At 45.2% G+C, this 15,786-nt stretch overlaps 1 protein-coding gene across 1 annotated transcript in view; it reads left to right on the top strand.

Annotated features, from left to right (window-relative positions):
- The window catches only part of col27a1b (collagen, type XXVII, alpha 1b), a 61,845-nt gene that overhangs the window by 12,074 nt on the left and 33,985 nt on the right, over positions 1-15,786 (top strand). The window contains exons 5-8 of the mRNA XM_047329296.1: positions 2,962-3,015; positions 5,552-5,605; positions 5,693-5,746; positions 13,964-14,008. Of these exons, the coding sequence (XP_047185252.1) occupies positions 2,962-3,015; positions 5,552-5,605; positions 5,693-5,746; positions 13,964-14,008 (207 nt within the window). The remainder of the gene's footprint in view (positions 1-2,961; positions 3,016-5,551; positions 5,606-5,692; positions 5,747-13,963; positions 14,009-15,786) is intronic.

Here is a 15,786-nt window from a genome sequence, read left to right as displayed (position 1 = left end):
AAACACGGGTGTATTAAAAGTGACCGTCACCGTCAGGAGCAGGTTTTCATTTTGATAATCATATTGTTCTTCATCAGTAAGTCGATCGAGAGCGTTCTCCCCCTGTTCGAGCTGCTCAAACACTCATTAAACCCTGTTGGCACGCTCACTCATCACTAAATCTCTGCGGCAGCTGGAATGAGACCCCCCGTGACAGCGAGGTGTCATGTCTGACCGGGCAGACAGCCTCTCGCACGCGGGAGCGTCGCCCCGCGTCCGTTCCTGCGTTCCTCCTCCTTCCTGCGGCCGCGAGGCCGGCATGAGTGCGGACGTTCACCGGGTCCTCGACGGGGGAGAAGAAAGGCTTGAGAGCGGATCAAAGGGGGCTTTGTGCAGAGGGAAACGGACCTACCGGCGAGCGAGTCCGCGTGTGACGCTGCGCCTTTTTCCTGTGAAATTGAAAAACATTTGCATAATCGCCAAAGGAACGGTCGACACTGTGCCACACTTCGGAGACTCGGCTCTGATGTTGCCGCCGGAAACCCAACAGATTTATGCGTGTAGCAAAAAAGAAACGAGATCCTTCTTATAGGAATCACAAGGATGCATGACTTTAGGTTTTTCCTCTGTTATTATTAGTTACAAAGACACTTACCCAACATAAGCTGCTTTCCGACATGCGCCGAAGTCCAACACTTCCCCGAGAGTTTCCGGAGGGGCTGTGTGTGAGATTGAGAGCATCTGACTTGCACAATCTCATCAGAGTTCATCACCACTGAGCCGTTCCGAAGCATCGACAGTGAAATTAGGGAACATTATAGCTATTTCTCCTGTACTACTTGAATATTAACACGTAACAGTACGTACTAGTAGTATGTGGTTAGTCGACCTACTGTACCACACATCACCTCTGCTGCAAAGGAGGTGATGTGATTGTGTTTCTGGCCGCAGCAACATTGTTAAATCAGCGCGTCAAATAAAAGATCACTGCGGGTCAGAAACATGAATATGATTCTTGAACAGAAATAGATGAGAAAAAAGGCACTCATGATAGTTTTCTGTACTGAAACTATTCGTCAATCAACGGGACATTTAAAAAATGCCAAACACTTATTGCTTAACACTGCTTTTCAAATGATTTTAACAATTAGCACCCAAATTCTTGCCAAATAAAATAAAAATGTATCCATGTAGCACATTAAAAACAAAACAGGACTTGAGCCAAGTGGCTTTACAATCAAGGCAAAGGAAAACAACACAATCATTTAAAAAAAAAAAAAAAGAATAAAAAAAAAAGATAAGGAGTGTGATGATAGAGACCAAATCTGTGCAAAAGAGAAGGCACAGAAGAAAAGACCCTTTTAAAATTAGATTAAATAGTATCCATAGTGGGATAAGATCTGATGTGGAAAGGCCAAAGACCCCGTGTTTCCACCCGTGCCGTCCACAGGAGGTGTTGGCGGGTCTGCTCGGCTTTGATACCCGGAAAACAGCAGCACTCCCTGTGTCATTCCTGTAAAAGTCACCGGATCACGTCGTAAAAAAAAAAAACCCCGGTCACGGCTTTGGCACACAGGTGCCCCTCACCTGCAGGCCTCAGCTGTGTGTGTGTGTGTGTGTGTGTGTGTGTGTGTGTGTGTGTGTGGGTGTTTATTCCACTCATCACCCACGCCGAGATAGACGGACAAAGTGACTCATTCGTCCCATCATCCCCGTTTCCACCGGGACAACGGCCGCCCGCCGCGTCATCAGCACCTTGTGCACCGCGAGAACGCAATTTGTAATGTTCTGCCCGGACCTCCCCGTTGCTCTCTCCGTCTCCTCTTCTGCCTATGCTTCCTCTCCGGAGATAATGACTTCCATACGCCTTAACATCGGGAGGAGTGGAAGAGGGAGTGCTCTCCGCACGGAGGAGGAGGAGGAAATCTGTAGATGAGCTTCTGTTAAGTGTCTCCACATGTCCAGCGGCAAGCGCCTGCGAGGGGAGAGGTCTGGCCAGTGGCTATTGGACTCGTCTCCACAGGCCTGATAATAGAGCGCAGATAAATAACGGACTTACACCTCTTGGCCTCCTCCGGCTGTTTGACTGAGAGTAATCCTATCCCTCACTTTCACCTCCAGCTCGGGGAGCGCGGGGGGGGGGGGGGGGGGGTCGGGTCTCTCTTCACAGCCCCGTGGAAAGTCTGAACGAAGATACAGTGGCTTCCTGTTCCAGCCATCTGAACATGTTTCAATGCTTTTTTTTTTCTTCTTCTTTTCGCTGGGAGAAGGATTTTTTTTCCGCGCTCAGCATTTCTGCCAGTGTGCAGTTGAACGGAGGACCCGTCTGTTGGACGCCGCAGGAAGTTGTGGCCGTGTTTTTCCAAACAGTCCCTCTCTCTGCAGCTTGCTTTAATTTGTAGTCCTCTCAGCCAGAAGGAAAAATAAATGAAAATAAAAAAAGTCCGTACCCCCCCCTGGCCTGGAGACGGTGCATTTCGATATATACGGGTGGCGTCGCGAATTACATCTGAACGCATTGGGTGCGTGTGTGGCACAAGAAGGCATCTGGTGAAACTATGGTATGATTTGAAAAGTGGCCTCAACTTTGTGGGACCCCATGAAACCGTTGAAGGGTGTGGGGGATGAGGAAAATCACATCCATATGTCATAACTTTCACCGGCCGACGGACAGACAGACAAGGGCAGGGCGGCGGACACAGTGTGTCTCACAGAGCAACTATACACAAACACAGAGGGACCTCGGGGGCATCGCCGACCCTCCCCACAACACAGGCGGTGGAAGGGGGGGGGGGCAGGATGCGCACACGTCTGTGAATACCTCATATATCGTCGCACTCACTCCGGCCTCTTTCGCTGACGAAATGGAGGCCTGCTGACCCCGATGATCACCTCTACTCTCGTCTTTCTTAATCACGTGTGTGTGTGTGTGTGTGTGTGTGTCTGTGTGTGTGTGTGTGTGTGTGTCTCTCTGTTTTCCAGGGTCCCCCCGGCCCACACGGAAACCCCGGTCGTCCCGGACCTGCTGGAGTGAAGGTACGGCATTGACTAATCAGTTATGCTATCTCAAATGGAATTTGTTTTCATTTTTTGGAAGGAAAATACACCCGGAAACATTAAGTGGATCCTATGATTCGTTCCCTGATCACAGATCCATCAATCTTAAAACGACACTGGAATCTATTTCCCCTTTCGGATTGATTGGCAAACACTAGAAACGGTTCTGTTTTTTTTCTAACCCTTTAAAGGAAAAGACCAAATTCAGCAATCGGTTCATACTAGTATCACCTATGTGGCCGTAGCCCAACACTCACCAATCGCTTTATTAGGCACGCGTGTTCACGTGTGTTTATTCGTGCAATTATCCCGTCAGCGAATGGAGTGGCAGCAGCGTAAACGAATAAAATCGCGCACATCAGGCGCTTCGGTTGATGTTCACGTCAGACACCAGAATAGCAATGAAACAAAACCAAAGCAAATCAATTATCTGCAGATCTTTTCAATGGTGCATATAGACACAATACTTCTTTTTGCTCCAGATCTAACTGATGTACAAAGGACGTTGGAACAACATTGTGTTTCTCGTGTTTTTTTCTTCCTCTTCTTCTTCCTCCAGCGTTTGTTTGTGATTAAACTTCACTTCGCCTCTTCTCACAAAAGCCGTTCATGTCATGTCCGACTGACTCATTTGCAAGTACTCGACATCGGCCGGCGCTTCCGAGCTGTCAACAGAGAGAGAGGCCCGTTTAACATGTCGGCACAGTATCGCGGAGGAGCGTGCCGTGCATGTTCGATTTTGCCAGAATAAAACGAGAAAATTGCGCCGGCATCTCGAGCCCCTCGTGCCTCCAATTTCAGCATTTTTTTCCACAGTCTTTTTCGAAGCTTCAAAAACACATAATTGCTTCCATGCCTTGGATCGCCGGGGATAAACCATAGCTCTTATATCATACATGTGTTGGCTGGAGCAGAACCAAACCTGGCCCGGTTCAGTTGGACTTGATTTGCACCGCGAGACCACAAACAGGCGACTGTCTGGTCTGGCACAGTTCTCGGTTTTTTAAGGGGGGGGGGGAATCCACCAGCTGGATGAAAACATTCTCTCTGTGTCCGCAGAAATCTTGTTTTTTTTTTTGTTAACATGTTTAACGGTAATGAATTGAGACAAGATGATGATCAATCAGCTACTACTTGTAAGCAGCCTATCATTAGACTTAAAACTTAATAGGTGTGTAATCAGTGGAAGCTACGAGTGCTTATTAAGGCCTCGAGCTCGCATGGGAGAATACCAAAGTCCGCTCCATTTTGAGCCTAAACTCCTCGGCTAATCTGGTTGCGGTGAAAACCTCTGGCGAGTGAAAGGACACAGTGTTCATGTTTGCATATTGCTCTTGGCCGGAGCTGCTCTCCGGGCTCCGTTTGGAAATCAGCCTGGAGAAAAATTCCCAACGATTTTTTTCCAATGCCGACACTGACACGCAGGTTTTAATGGGCCGAAGTACCGTAGGTGGGACGGTTGTGTCTCTGTCCACGACGTATTGTTTTAAAGCGGCGCATGTCTTTCCGCCCAAGACCGAACCGCTAGTGTCCTGTTGCCTTTTGGACGACAGATATTTTCGAATCCGGGCAAAATGTCAGGATTAATTGGACCTAGACATCTTCTGGACATCGCCTGTGCCAGACGCGTGCACGACTACGGGAACATTTCTGGACCATTCTGTGGCGTCTGGGTCAACACTCGCGCTCGCTCCCTCTAAATTCCCCCAGAGATTTCGCTGCTGCACTCCCACATGGACTCACCCGGACGTTCTCGGGAAAGTTTACTAACGGGGCTGGCGGGAAAAGTTCAGAAATGTGTCTGGAGCGACATTTGTGGACATTTGCATACTCACTTACGGCAGATTTCAGGAATGAATGTTTGGAGTTCATTGCATGTCTGAAAGCGGCGCGAGGCCCCCGCCCTCCTTTCCTGGAGGTGCTACCCACATGATTGTGCCAAAGTGGGTCATGTGGAATTAATTTCCACATGCAAATGAGTTTGCTAAACGAAATCCGTGCGTTTGAAATCCGTTGTTTCATCACCAACATTGTTCTGAATTTTTTTTCTCCAAACACATGTTTTCTTTTATGTCTCGAACACTGACACAGGAAGTCATATATCTGACATCACAGTACAATTGCGTAGTTTACTGGGCAGCCCTTCCACGACTAGTGCGACTGCACGTCAAATGCTGGCCCAGAATGCACCGGGAGGATTCCCACTGCCCGAAAAGGGAGAAGAATGTACACGTCCCACTCCCCGTCACCTCCCGCTGGACCGGTGTAAACCAGTGTAACAGGAGGGCATAAATGGAGCGCGCCTTTGTGCAAACACATCGGCCACACTCACCAGTAAGGAGGCTGAAGTCATAACTCTTTTATAAGTGTGAATGCAAAGTGCAAGCTCCCGAGGAAGGGCCGCTGCAGGCAACGCAGGAAATATGCAGCGAGGGGGGAAATCTTGTGCCCGTCCCGGAGCAAAGTGTTTTCCAAAAGTGCGAAAATTGATATTACCTCTGTTTTTGTGTTCTAGGGACACAAAGGAGACCCCGGACTGTCCCCTGGTCAAGCCCCAAAAGGACCAAAAGTAATGCCTAGTATCACCTCTCCCACTTTAAACAAACTATTTCGATTATTGTCGGTGTGTCGAATGTGACCTGATTTGTCATTTCAGGGCGAGTCTGGTGACAAGGGCCCCGCTGGACTGCCTGGCCAAGCCGGACGAAAGGTAGTGCTCACAAATATTTCAAAAACAAATTGTCTGTTTGTGCAAATCGACTAGAAATTAAGTGATATCCGACTCCATCGCACACGTGTGGAAAATGCATATTCCACGTCTTCGCATCTGTTCTTTTACCGTCCTCAAAATGTTGTCGGGGCAGAGATGGCCGAGTGGCGTTGCGTACACGGAGGACGAGTGAATCGAACGTGCGCGCTCCACCGTGGCCCTGTCTCAACCGCCTTCGCGGACAGACGCCTGTGATTTTGCAATGTTTAGAGGCCCCGGCCAAACATGGATGTTTGAGCTCGTGTCTGGAAAGCGGCCTAACATATCGCAGACATCGAGGAGCACACCTGTGTTCCGACTCCCCCGCCGGTCGAACTACTCAAAAGGTTTGAATAGCTCGGCCGTTGCGTCATCAGTATCGCAGGCCTCCGCACAGTGCAGAAGTGGGAGGGCAGAAGTTGTGCGGGGCTGAAGCTCACGTTGTAAATGTTTCCTCCAACTGCGTGTTATGTCATCCCCCCTCTGTGGAGAGCAGTCCTCCTTAAAGGAAAAAAAAAGAAAGTAGGACAAGTTCTGAATGTGGGTCAGTTCTGTGATCGGGTCCTGCTCAGGAATTATTTGGTCCACATTGTTTGACTCCTTCGCATGCCGCCGTGCTTTGGGCGGCCGACAGAGAGGGACGGTTCGCAGCAGAGTGTTCTCTCTCTCCGTGGCCTCGTGCATTTTATCCTTGGCCTTTCCCAAAGTCTGCTCACACTAATTACACATCTCCTGTGGACCAGAGCCCGTTGGATATCCCACACATGCATGGTGGGCAAAAGACGTAGCTGACGGATTTCTTTTGCTGCTCAAGACAATGTTTTGCATTGGTTCTTTTTTGACGGCAGTGCTTTTTATTAGTGATTTGCTTGTCTACGTAATGGCGCATCATAAAACATACCTGTTATCGTGAAAGGATTAAGTTGGTGAAATTGTGAATTTTTGTGCTTTTGACAAATCACAAGAAATAGACCTAAACTAACAATACTTTTAAACACCGTTAGCCCTTCTCTGGCAGGCTGCCCAAGCCCATTGGTTCTCACTGAAGATTATTATTATAATTTTTTCACAAATATGGTCACAAATATCTAGGTTCTCTTAGAAATTTCTTTTATAGCTAATTATTATTCAAACAGAAGTAAGTAGTGGTTTGATTCTGGACTATGTTCAGCCACATATCAATACACGTTTCGCGCTCTAGAGAATATTTAAAGGAGCAGCGCGGCCGTGCGATTGACTCCAGATGAACTGCGGCGATCATTTTCATCATATGTTGTTTATCAGTGCTATGCTGCATGTGTCCCCTAATGCTACGCTATACAGCAGGGAGCTGTCTTTCGGGCAATTAAAACTTCACACACGCTCAGAACAGGATAATGAAGACCCGGCATCAGTGATGAATAACCACAAGTTGCGCCCATTGTTCATGCAGTCGTGTATCACGGGGTTAGGAACTAATGTGGATTGTTTTTGGGGCAACAATGGCGCTGCGTGATAAATGAGCTATCGTGTTTTTTGCCTGAACGGGCGATATTTTTTAGTATGAGATTAACATAAATGTATCTTTTACCATCGTTGGGGTTGGGTTAGGGTCTTAATGTGAAAAAGTTGGTGTGTCTAATCAATATAGAGCAAGTGGGCTGGAAGAAATGTTTCACAATGCGCTTGTAGTTTCATTGCTAAGATCAACAACAGAAGTCCAGTAGAATGTTTGCTAGACCCGATTCCAACAAACAGCAGGCCTAAAAAATAATTAAAAAAACTTCTACAACAAACCCTGGGTGGTGAGGGCGACAACATAGTTCATTTCCGAGCCAAAAACTATACAAATTCAACATTTCCCCCCCAGATTCATCTTGTTAGCGTGGGTAAAACATTGGAAACAGCACCTAAACCTCACAAAAACTCCCCACTGAAACCCAAATGTAAGAAATACATTTTGGATTATCAGCTTCACATGAAGAGGAAACCCCCCTATGTATTTGGTGGAAGGAATTTAGTGGTCTCTCAGATTTAAGTGTATCTAACAGAATTATTATTTTTTTTATCTGTGGCGCAGAGAGGACTTGTATTTTGCCAAGCTAGTGTTGGCAGACTGACCAAAGATCTGTTTATGATGGTTTTTAATGGAACATGGTTGTTTTCCTGAGCCGGTGGAACAGCAATTGAATCAATTGTTGTCAAATTTATATTGTTTTCTTTCATTGTCTACCGTGCATATGCGAATACAAATCCTAAGCCCTGTTGGCAAGGAGACCATTTTGTTGTATTTTTTTGGCGCCTCTACTTTCTATGATGCAGATATAGTCGACATTGAGAGTAACTCTTGAAACGCTCTACCCAAACTGCCTTTAGCCCACAAGAGCCCGTGAGAGTTGGTGACACTGTGACTAGTAGCTTAGTTGCCGAAATGCGGATACCTGCATACAAGGCTGTGGCCTACAGATCCACATTTATCCACATTTGATTTCCAAGTCACCACTTTCTGCACCGTCGGCTATTTAGCAGGTGACTCATACCGTACTCGGTTGGCGAATCAGTTCTCACAGTCCTTGGCAGGTTTGAGTCATCAACCAATCCCATATGGCCTTGTGTTGTCATATGAGTGAGATGCACAGTCATCAACTTAGTAATGTGACCCTAGATGGGCTATTAACTTGTAATGGATAGTGTAAATCAACTTAGTTTTATAACACATTTTAAGTGCTTGAGGCATCTGGATAGAGAGGCTACAGGTGACGACATGAATGTAAACTTGACAAGTAGGTGAATATACATTAGTTTATCCAGTGTTTCCCATAAATTACTTAGACTGTAAACGGTCCGCCATAGTCTAGCTTGTCCCGCTACACTTTCATAATGAAACAAACATATTTTTTACGTACTCAAAATAACAAATACGATCTCTATCTTTGTTTTTTGCGCCGCTGCGAGCTCAGCTGTGTGCGACGCTCTTTGCCTCGCTCTCGCTCGGTGGCTCTGTCACTGTCTAGCTCTCTCCACCTCTGTGTCTCTCCCTCGCCATCGCCGATCCCATCTGCACCAGTGTGCCATCAAAACATCCATAAAGTTTTTTTTCCGCCATCAAAACCTCAGTAAAGTTTTTACCATCATCAAAACATCCATAAAGTTTTTTACCGTCCTTGCAGGCAGCCCTCGGCCCGTGAGAGTCATGCAGCTCTCAGCAGGCAGGGATACTGTTGTCTTACCTGTCACTAGGGCCCATGCTCTCGTGCCGCCCACAACCCTCCCACCTCCGGACGCCTCAACTACTGTTGACTAAGAATATGACTCATCAGGCAGATGAATATAGTATTATATTTTCCAGAAATGTTCCACCCACACCCCGAAACCTGTGCTGCTCTTCAATGGAGCAACACCTTAGCTAACACCTCGTCAGAGATCCATCGACAAGTCGCCAGCTCATCACATGGCCAACATTCAGAGACCAACAACCATTCACCCTTATATTCATACCTATGGTCAATTTGGAATCTCCAATTAACCTAACCCCAATCTGCATGTCTTTGGACTGTGGGAGGAAGCTGGAGAACCTACGAGAAAACCCGCGCAGTTTCGAGGAGAACATGCAAACTCCACACAGAAAGGCCCTGGTTGGTGGGTTTGTTTCGTTGTTAGAGATCTTTTATGTTATTATGAGACGTGTAAATGTATTTTTGATTAATTATGAGACTGTGGCGGGACAAATTAGATTGTGGCAGACGACTACAGTCGAGGTAATTAATGGGGAAACACTGAATGAACCTAATTAGTATGGTGTTAAAATAGGCTTACATTTCCTCTGTGGATTACAGACCATTTTGATTTTGTAGGAAATTAGAATGAGAAAGAGAAACACCACTGAATTACCTGACCCGTTGTGTTGCAACAGCCTCTGTTATAAAAAATAAAAAAGTCATAAAAACGTGTGGGAGAAAAAAAGTCTTCAGACTGGCCAACTTGTAAATTCGACACACTACGCCTTTCGTATCCTGCTGTCATAAATACACTGGCGAAGATAGGAAGAAACAAAACACTCAGTACAGTAGAGTTTAGGAATTGGATGTCAGAAGAACGTGAATTAAGAAAACCATTGCCACACATCATAAAAAGTCCGTTGTAAGCAACACTTGCACACACACACCCCTGTCCTCATTTGGAATACAATTGTATGAGTGCAATAACGTCTTGGCAGGATCTCCAACGATCTGTTATGCAATTGGACAATGAAAAACAGAGATTGAAAAACCATCTGGTGTGTTCAAGGTTCCTCCATTCAGCGAAGTAGTGGGTAGGACTTCCAACTTTAAAAAAGAAGAGCTCTTCCTCTCCTTGTGACTCATGGAACGTGGAGTCATGGGAAAAAGCTGATACTCTTCCTGCTGATTTAGGGTAATTGTGGCTCTTTGCTGGGTGTGGACAGGCAGAGGGCAGCTGATGGTAACAGACCCCCCCCCCCACCCCCCTTTTTCTGTTGTTCTGTTTCCTGTGATGATCGGCTCGGCTAGGACAGAGCGATCCCGCGTTTAACCTCAATGACACTCGCGTCCACATGCGTAACGGCTGACAGCCATGCAAATTATTAAAATGCAGTTTTGTATCGTCTAATAAAAAACCAGGGCAGTCATCTTGGCCCTGCTGAAACCCTCCAGACACCTCATTGCTTGCAGCTGTGCTCAGCTGTGCTCGACTCCCTCAGTTCTTTTCTTTTTGTTGTTTTTTTGATCATACTCTGGGTACTGCGAGCCAAAAGTCCTTACAGCGCACTTTCGTATTCAAATTACACAGAAATTCCATCGCCTGCCACAGTTTGAGGCTCGAGGTTCGTTCCTCTTGTCTGCTCTCGTCCGAGCAGCCGGCAGAGCTTTGACCTGCTGCAGCTTTATGGAGCCGTTTCGCCGAGTTTTCTGCTCAGGGCCTTGGTCCGCTGCCAGAGAAAGCCTCTCTCACTGTGGGAAATGTGTAAAGATGTAATGGGGAGGTTGTCTGGGAGTCAGTCAGCAGTCTTGCACTGTAAAGTGAGACGAGATTCATTGTGTGTGTGTGTGTGTATTAAAGACGAAACACAGGGGAGAGTATCACCAGCCCTGGACCCGCGTGTCTTTCACGCAGCCAGTTCTGATCATGGCACACTGGAATAATGCTCAACTATTTTATTAACTGTGTGGCCCTCAACATTTTTCCTTCCTGCTTCCTTGACTGTGTGTGCGTAACGAAATTCTCATACCTTTATTAGCCGAGTCCGACGTGTCCAAGAAATAAGTGTTAAGCTTGCCAGGTGGGAATAATTTTTTTTGTGTTATAATTAGAAAAAAAATCAAAATCTATGGAAAGAACAACGTGTTTTTTCATCCCGCCAAGTAAAGTCTGTTACTCATTCTGTACAGGGGAGACACCGCTGCTGCTGCCACACTTTGCCTTTTGGCTACGGGGTTGATCTGGTGTGAGTTACACCAATTAAAATTGGTTTGCTCCTCATAGAGAGGGAGAACTAATGGAGAATGTGATCCCTTGCCATCTTTGTATCACACACTGGATTAACGGAACTGTGAAAGCTGTTTTTGAGCCCGTGTAGTTTAGGATACACACTTCAGGGACAGTCTTCCTCTCCCTTCTTTCACTGTACTCGGCTGTATTAGTCTCTGCTGGAAGGCCCAGAACATTCTTATGTCCTTTCGTGGCTGCAGTACTTTATTGGCTCCTGCAAGGAGACTCATCCACTCCCAAAGATCCTGTCAGATACGTCTAACACGAAGCACATTGCTGCAGCAGATAAACGGACAAATAATTAAGAGTTTGACAGAACAGAGTATAACAGCATTTGATGGAATTATCGAGGCCGGTGGATCGGCATCTGGCTTCACTCTTTGGACTGAAGCTGCAGGAGGTGATGTGAGTGGGCTCGTTTCTTTCTATTTCTCTTGTAAGAACGTTTTTTTGGACTCAGAACCAAACACTGAGCACTTGTCAGAGATCAGCTCACGGTGGTGTTTCAATGTTCAAATTTAGCCTCCTGTCGATGGTTCAAGAAGCAGCTCCCACGTCATGATGACATCACAAACTTGAGTCCCTTGGTTTGCAGCTGTGGGATCATTGCGAAATGTTCCAATCATTGACTAAGATAAGTTAAAACAATTCAAATGGACAAAGTCCCCTAGTCTAGAAAGTGAAGTGCCGGAAAAATGGCAGTTCACAAATCACTGGGTGAAGTCTTGTTGGGCTGCAGGTTGGTTCCAATGCCATGTTATTAATGCATTTTCCTTTATTAATATGATAACACTGGAATGATATCAGCCTTGTTTGTGTTAGCCAGGGGCTGCCAGCATGATTTTAACTTAACCATTCCAGGCATGTCAGCCTCACTCTCCTTCAACCCCCTCAACTTCTTCTGACCCACCGGTTGGTGCATCAATATTAACTCACGCTGTGCAGCCAAATGGTTTTTCAAAACCCACAAAACATCCTTTTAAATTCTAATCAAGTGTCCAAAGTTTCCACAGACAACATGCCTCATGGCAACAGCCTGTGTCAGGTTCCATTACTGCGAAAAAGGCTTGTCGGTAAATAATTCACAAGACACACACGTCTACTATGGAATATTCTCATTTAAAGAACATGGTGTCCCAGATTTTAATAATTTACTGGTTGTAAGCACAAGAAAGCTTAAATGAAGTGTTGAAAGGAGAAGATCAGACTATATTGTGTGTCCACAGTTTGGAAGGTTTTTATAACTTTACTCTATACGGTAGACTAACAGTAAAGAGTGTGTTTAAAGGAATAGTTACAAAATTTTGGGAAATTATTTTTTCTTGCAAAGAGTTAGATCGATACCGTTCTCGTCTGTGTGGTCAATATTGAAGCTACACCTCGACTAGCATAGGCTACAGACTGGAATCAGGAAGTCACTCCACTGACAAAATAATAGTCTTGCACACGGTCGCCAGTTAACTAATTGTCATTCTGTACTTTTTAATTGGACATATAAAACAAACCATATGTTAATTTGTAAAAACAGAAAAACAACTTAAGTTAAGTTTTAAAGCTAGCTAGTTGCTAAGCTAAGCTAACTGTCTCCTGGCTGCATATTTAGCAAACAGATATCAGAGTAGTATCAATCTCATCTGACTCTGGGCAAGAAAGCTGATACATTTATTGCATAAACTTAGTGGACAACAAACAAATTGTTATTTTGTACTTTTTAATTGGACCGGTAAAACAAACCATATGTTAATTTGTAAAAAAAAAACCCCAACTCTGGTTAAGTTTTAAAGCGAGCTAGTTTCTAAGCTAAGCTAACTGTCTCCTGGCTGCATATCTAACAGACAGATATGAGATTAGGATCAATCTCATCTGACTCTCGGCAAGGAAGCTGATACATTTAGTGCATAAACTCAGTGGAGCAGCCTTTCAAAGTTGAGCCCGCCCTTCACAGGACGCTCGCAGACGGAGATTTGAATCCTTACGCACACACTCTGGCTGCGGGGTTGAAAGTAGTTTGCATCTTGGTCCTTGGTGGTGACTTGTTGCCAACACAGCTGGTCGCTGTGATGACTTCACACTTGAAGGGATAGACCTGTGTTATCAGTCAGAGATGACTTCACGTGACTCTATCTGCTGTAGGTCGTCATTGTGTAAAAGATTGATTCATGTTGCAGATAGCTGACATGCTCCATTGAGCCCACGGGGCATGAAAGTGGTCGTCACTCGGTTTCTCTTTTGGGTTTCCCTCGCGGTCTAATTGGTTGATTTAATTTATCCAAGATTATTCTGAACAATTCTGAGTAGTTTTGACAAACTCATACCAAAGGCAACAAATAATAATAAGAAATGGAAATGTGCTGGTTTAGAAATCATCAAGATCTTTTTACTCAGTTAGTTTCACTGTTATTAAGTTTCTGTGGACCCACGTAAACTAAACGCTCTGGGTTGATTAAAAATTGTTTTATTAATCTTTTTTTTTTTTTCAAATGGAAACAAAGTCAGGTCCTCGCCTACATGATTTCAGTCCCTGTGGTGTTAACTGAGATGCTTTGGAGCACAAACTGATCAATTTGATTACAATCGACCAAGAGACATAATCCCTTTCTCCAAAGTAAAATTTTAAAACATTGTATAACACTGCATCATTGTTGGATGTCCTGAACTCTTAACTTATTGTTTTGTTTTTTCTATCAACAGGGACATAAAGGTCCTCCTGGTCCTTCTGGTCTCCCAGGTGAACCTGTGAGTACTTTATTTCTCCAGTCATGGATTCAGTTCACTGTATATCATCCTCTCAAGGATAAACATTAAATATGAGGGATTTCTTTCACTATATTCTCACTATTTTTTCTTCACTAGTCGAACACTAAGGTGTAATGTCACTCCCCCTTGTGGGCCACTCAGTAATGAACATCAACTGTACGTAAAGATGGACGACGTATCCACTTCCTCACATTGTACAAAAAAGGAGCTAAAGTATTCCGGATACGGATGCAGCCATTTTGCACTGCTGACCTCAATTGGAGGCAGAGTCTGCGAGGTCCCTCGGATATATGTGCTGGACCAATTTGCGAGTCAATCTCAGTTGTTGATCATGATGCTTCACTCCTTTTTTTTTTCAATAGCAACAAAAAACGTAACTATCTTGTCCACTCTGCTAACATGGAGGCGGTGGTGCCATACTGCAGCCGGCCACCAGAGGGCGATAGAGACGATTTGGCCTCACTTTTGGGCAGCCGTCATGTCGTCCATCTTTATATACAGTCTATGGCAAAGAACAAATTATTAATTTCAGTCTCTCTAATAGTAGCGCCCCCCTAGGTCAATGAGTGTAATGGGGAAATTGCTAGAATGCAACATATGAAAACAGCTGTCGTGTGATTTTTTCCCCCGGCTCCTCTGCATCAGTCCCGCCCCCATCTCTTTTAAGTGCTACCATGCCGTCTGAGTCCACTCTGTGCAGTTTGCACGTCTGATGGCTGCTGTGTGTGTGTTAACCGTAGGTCAGCGTTGTGTTTATTCATTCAATAGAGGAGGTAAGAGTCTGCAGAGACGGTTCCCATAAGACACCGGCACGTCTTTCCATTTATAGTTACAAACGAGGAGAAGAGGAGGAAATGGCAGAGAACATATTAACACAGAGACATTGGGACATGGTGATGGGCGGGGAGGAGGGGACGTGAGAGAGGACCCGCGTTAGTCGGTTTGGGAGTCTTTGGCGGGAAAATCTGTGCAAGGGGAGTGTTTTGGCAGAGGTGCAAGGGAGCAAAAAAAAAGTTTGGACACTAAACTCCTTCCCTCCCTCATTCCCCCCTTCCTGATTCAAATTCGTGTGTATCTCTATCTCGGAGAAGAATGCACTGTGTCACAAAGAAGAAAACTTTTCCCGTCTCCTCTGGTATTCTCTGGAGAGGATGCACTCTTCTCTTTGTGACTACAATAGCACACGGCTTAACACTAGAGACATTCCCCTTTTGAACGAGCACTCGGTGACAGCGGCGCGTAAAACAACTCTGCATTACCTTCCTTAAAAAAAAAGGCAAATCTGTTTTTAGTTTTTTCAAATATTGAACTGACTCGTCCATGTTAACATAAGCTAGTTGTATTCTATCTTGCCTTTTTTGCTGCCGCTTGCTTTAATTGTTTATTGATGTGTTACTGCCACCAACTGTCCCTCAGTGGAACAGCGTGGTTTGCATTTCCTACATATTTGAACTGTTGTCCCACTGCAGACAATGCATGCAGTGGAACCTGTATGTTTATGCGTGTCCTCGTGTCAGTAGAGCCCGACATACAAACAAAAACATGGACCGGCTGAGCAAAACACTGACTGTAGTGCCTAATGATTAAAAGCGCCACAGGGTACCTTTAAATGAGTCCCAGTCGTTGGGTCAAATGATTAAATGTGCCTTTTAATAAAGTTTGAAAATGGACTTGACTGCATTATGTTTAGAGGTGTTCCTAATATTCTGCTAATATTAAAATAGCCTAGACAAACTAGGAATATAACACAGCTCCTT

This window comes from Scophthalmus maximus, chromosome 19, assembly GCF_022379125.1.
Source record: "Scophthalmus maximus strain ysfricsl-2021 chromosome 19, ASM2237912v1, whole genome shotgun sequence".
Lineage (NCBI taxonomy): Eukaryota > Metazoa > Chordata > Actinopteri > Pleuronectiformes > Scophthalmidae > Scophthalmus > Scophthalmus maximus.
This window is presented reverse-complemented; position numbering and strand designations above follow the sequence as displayed.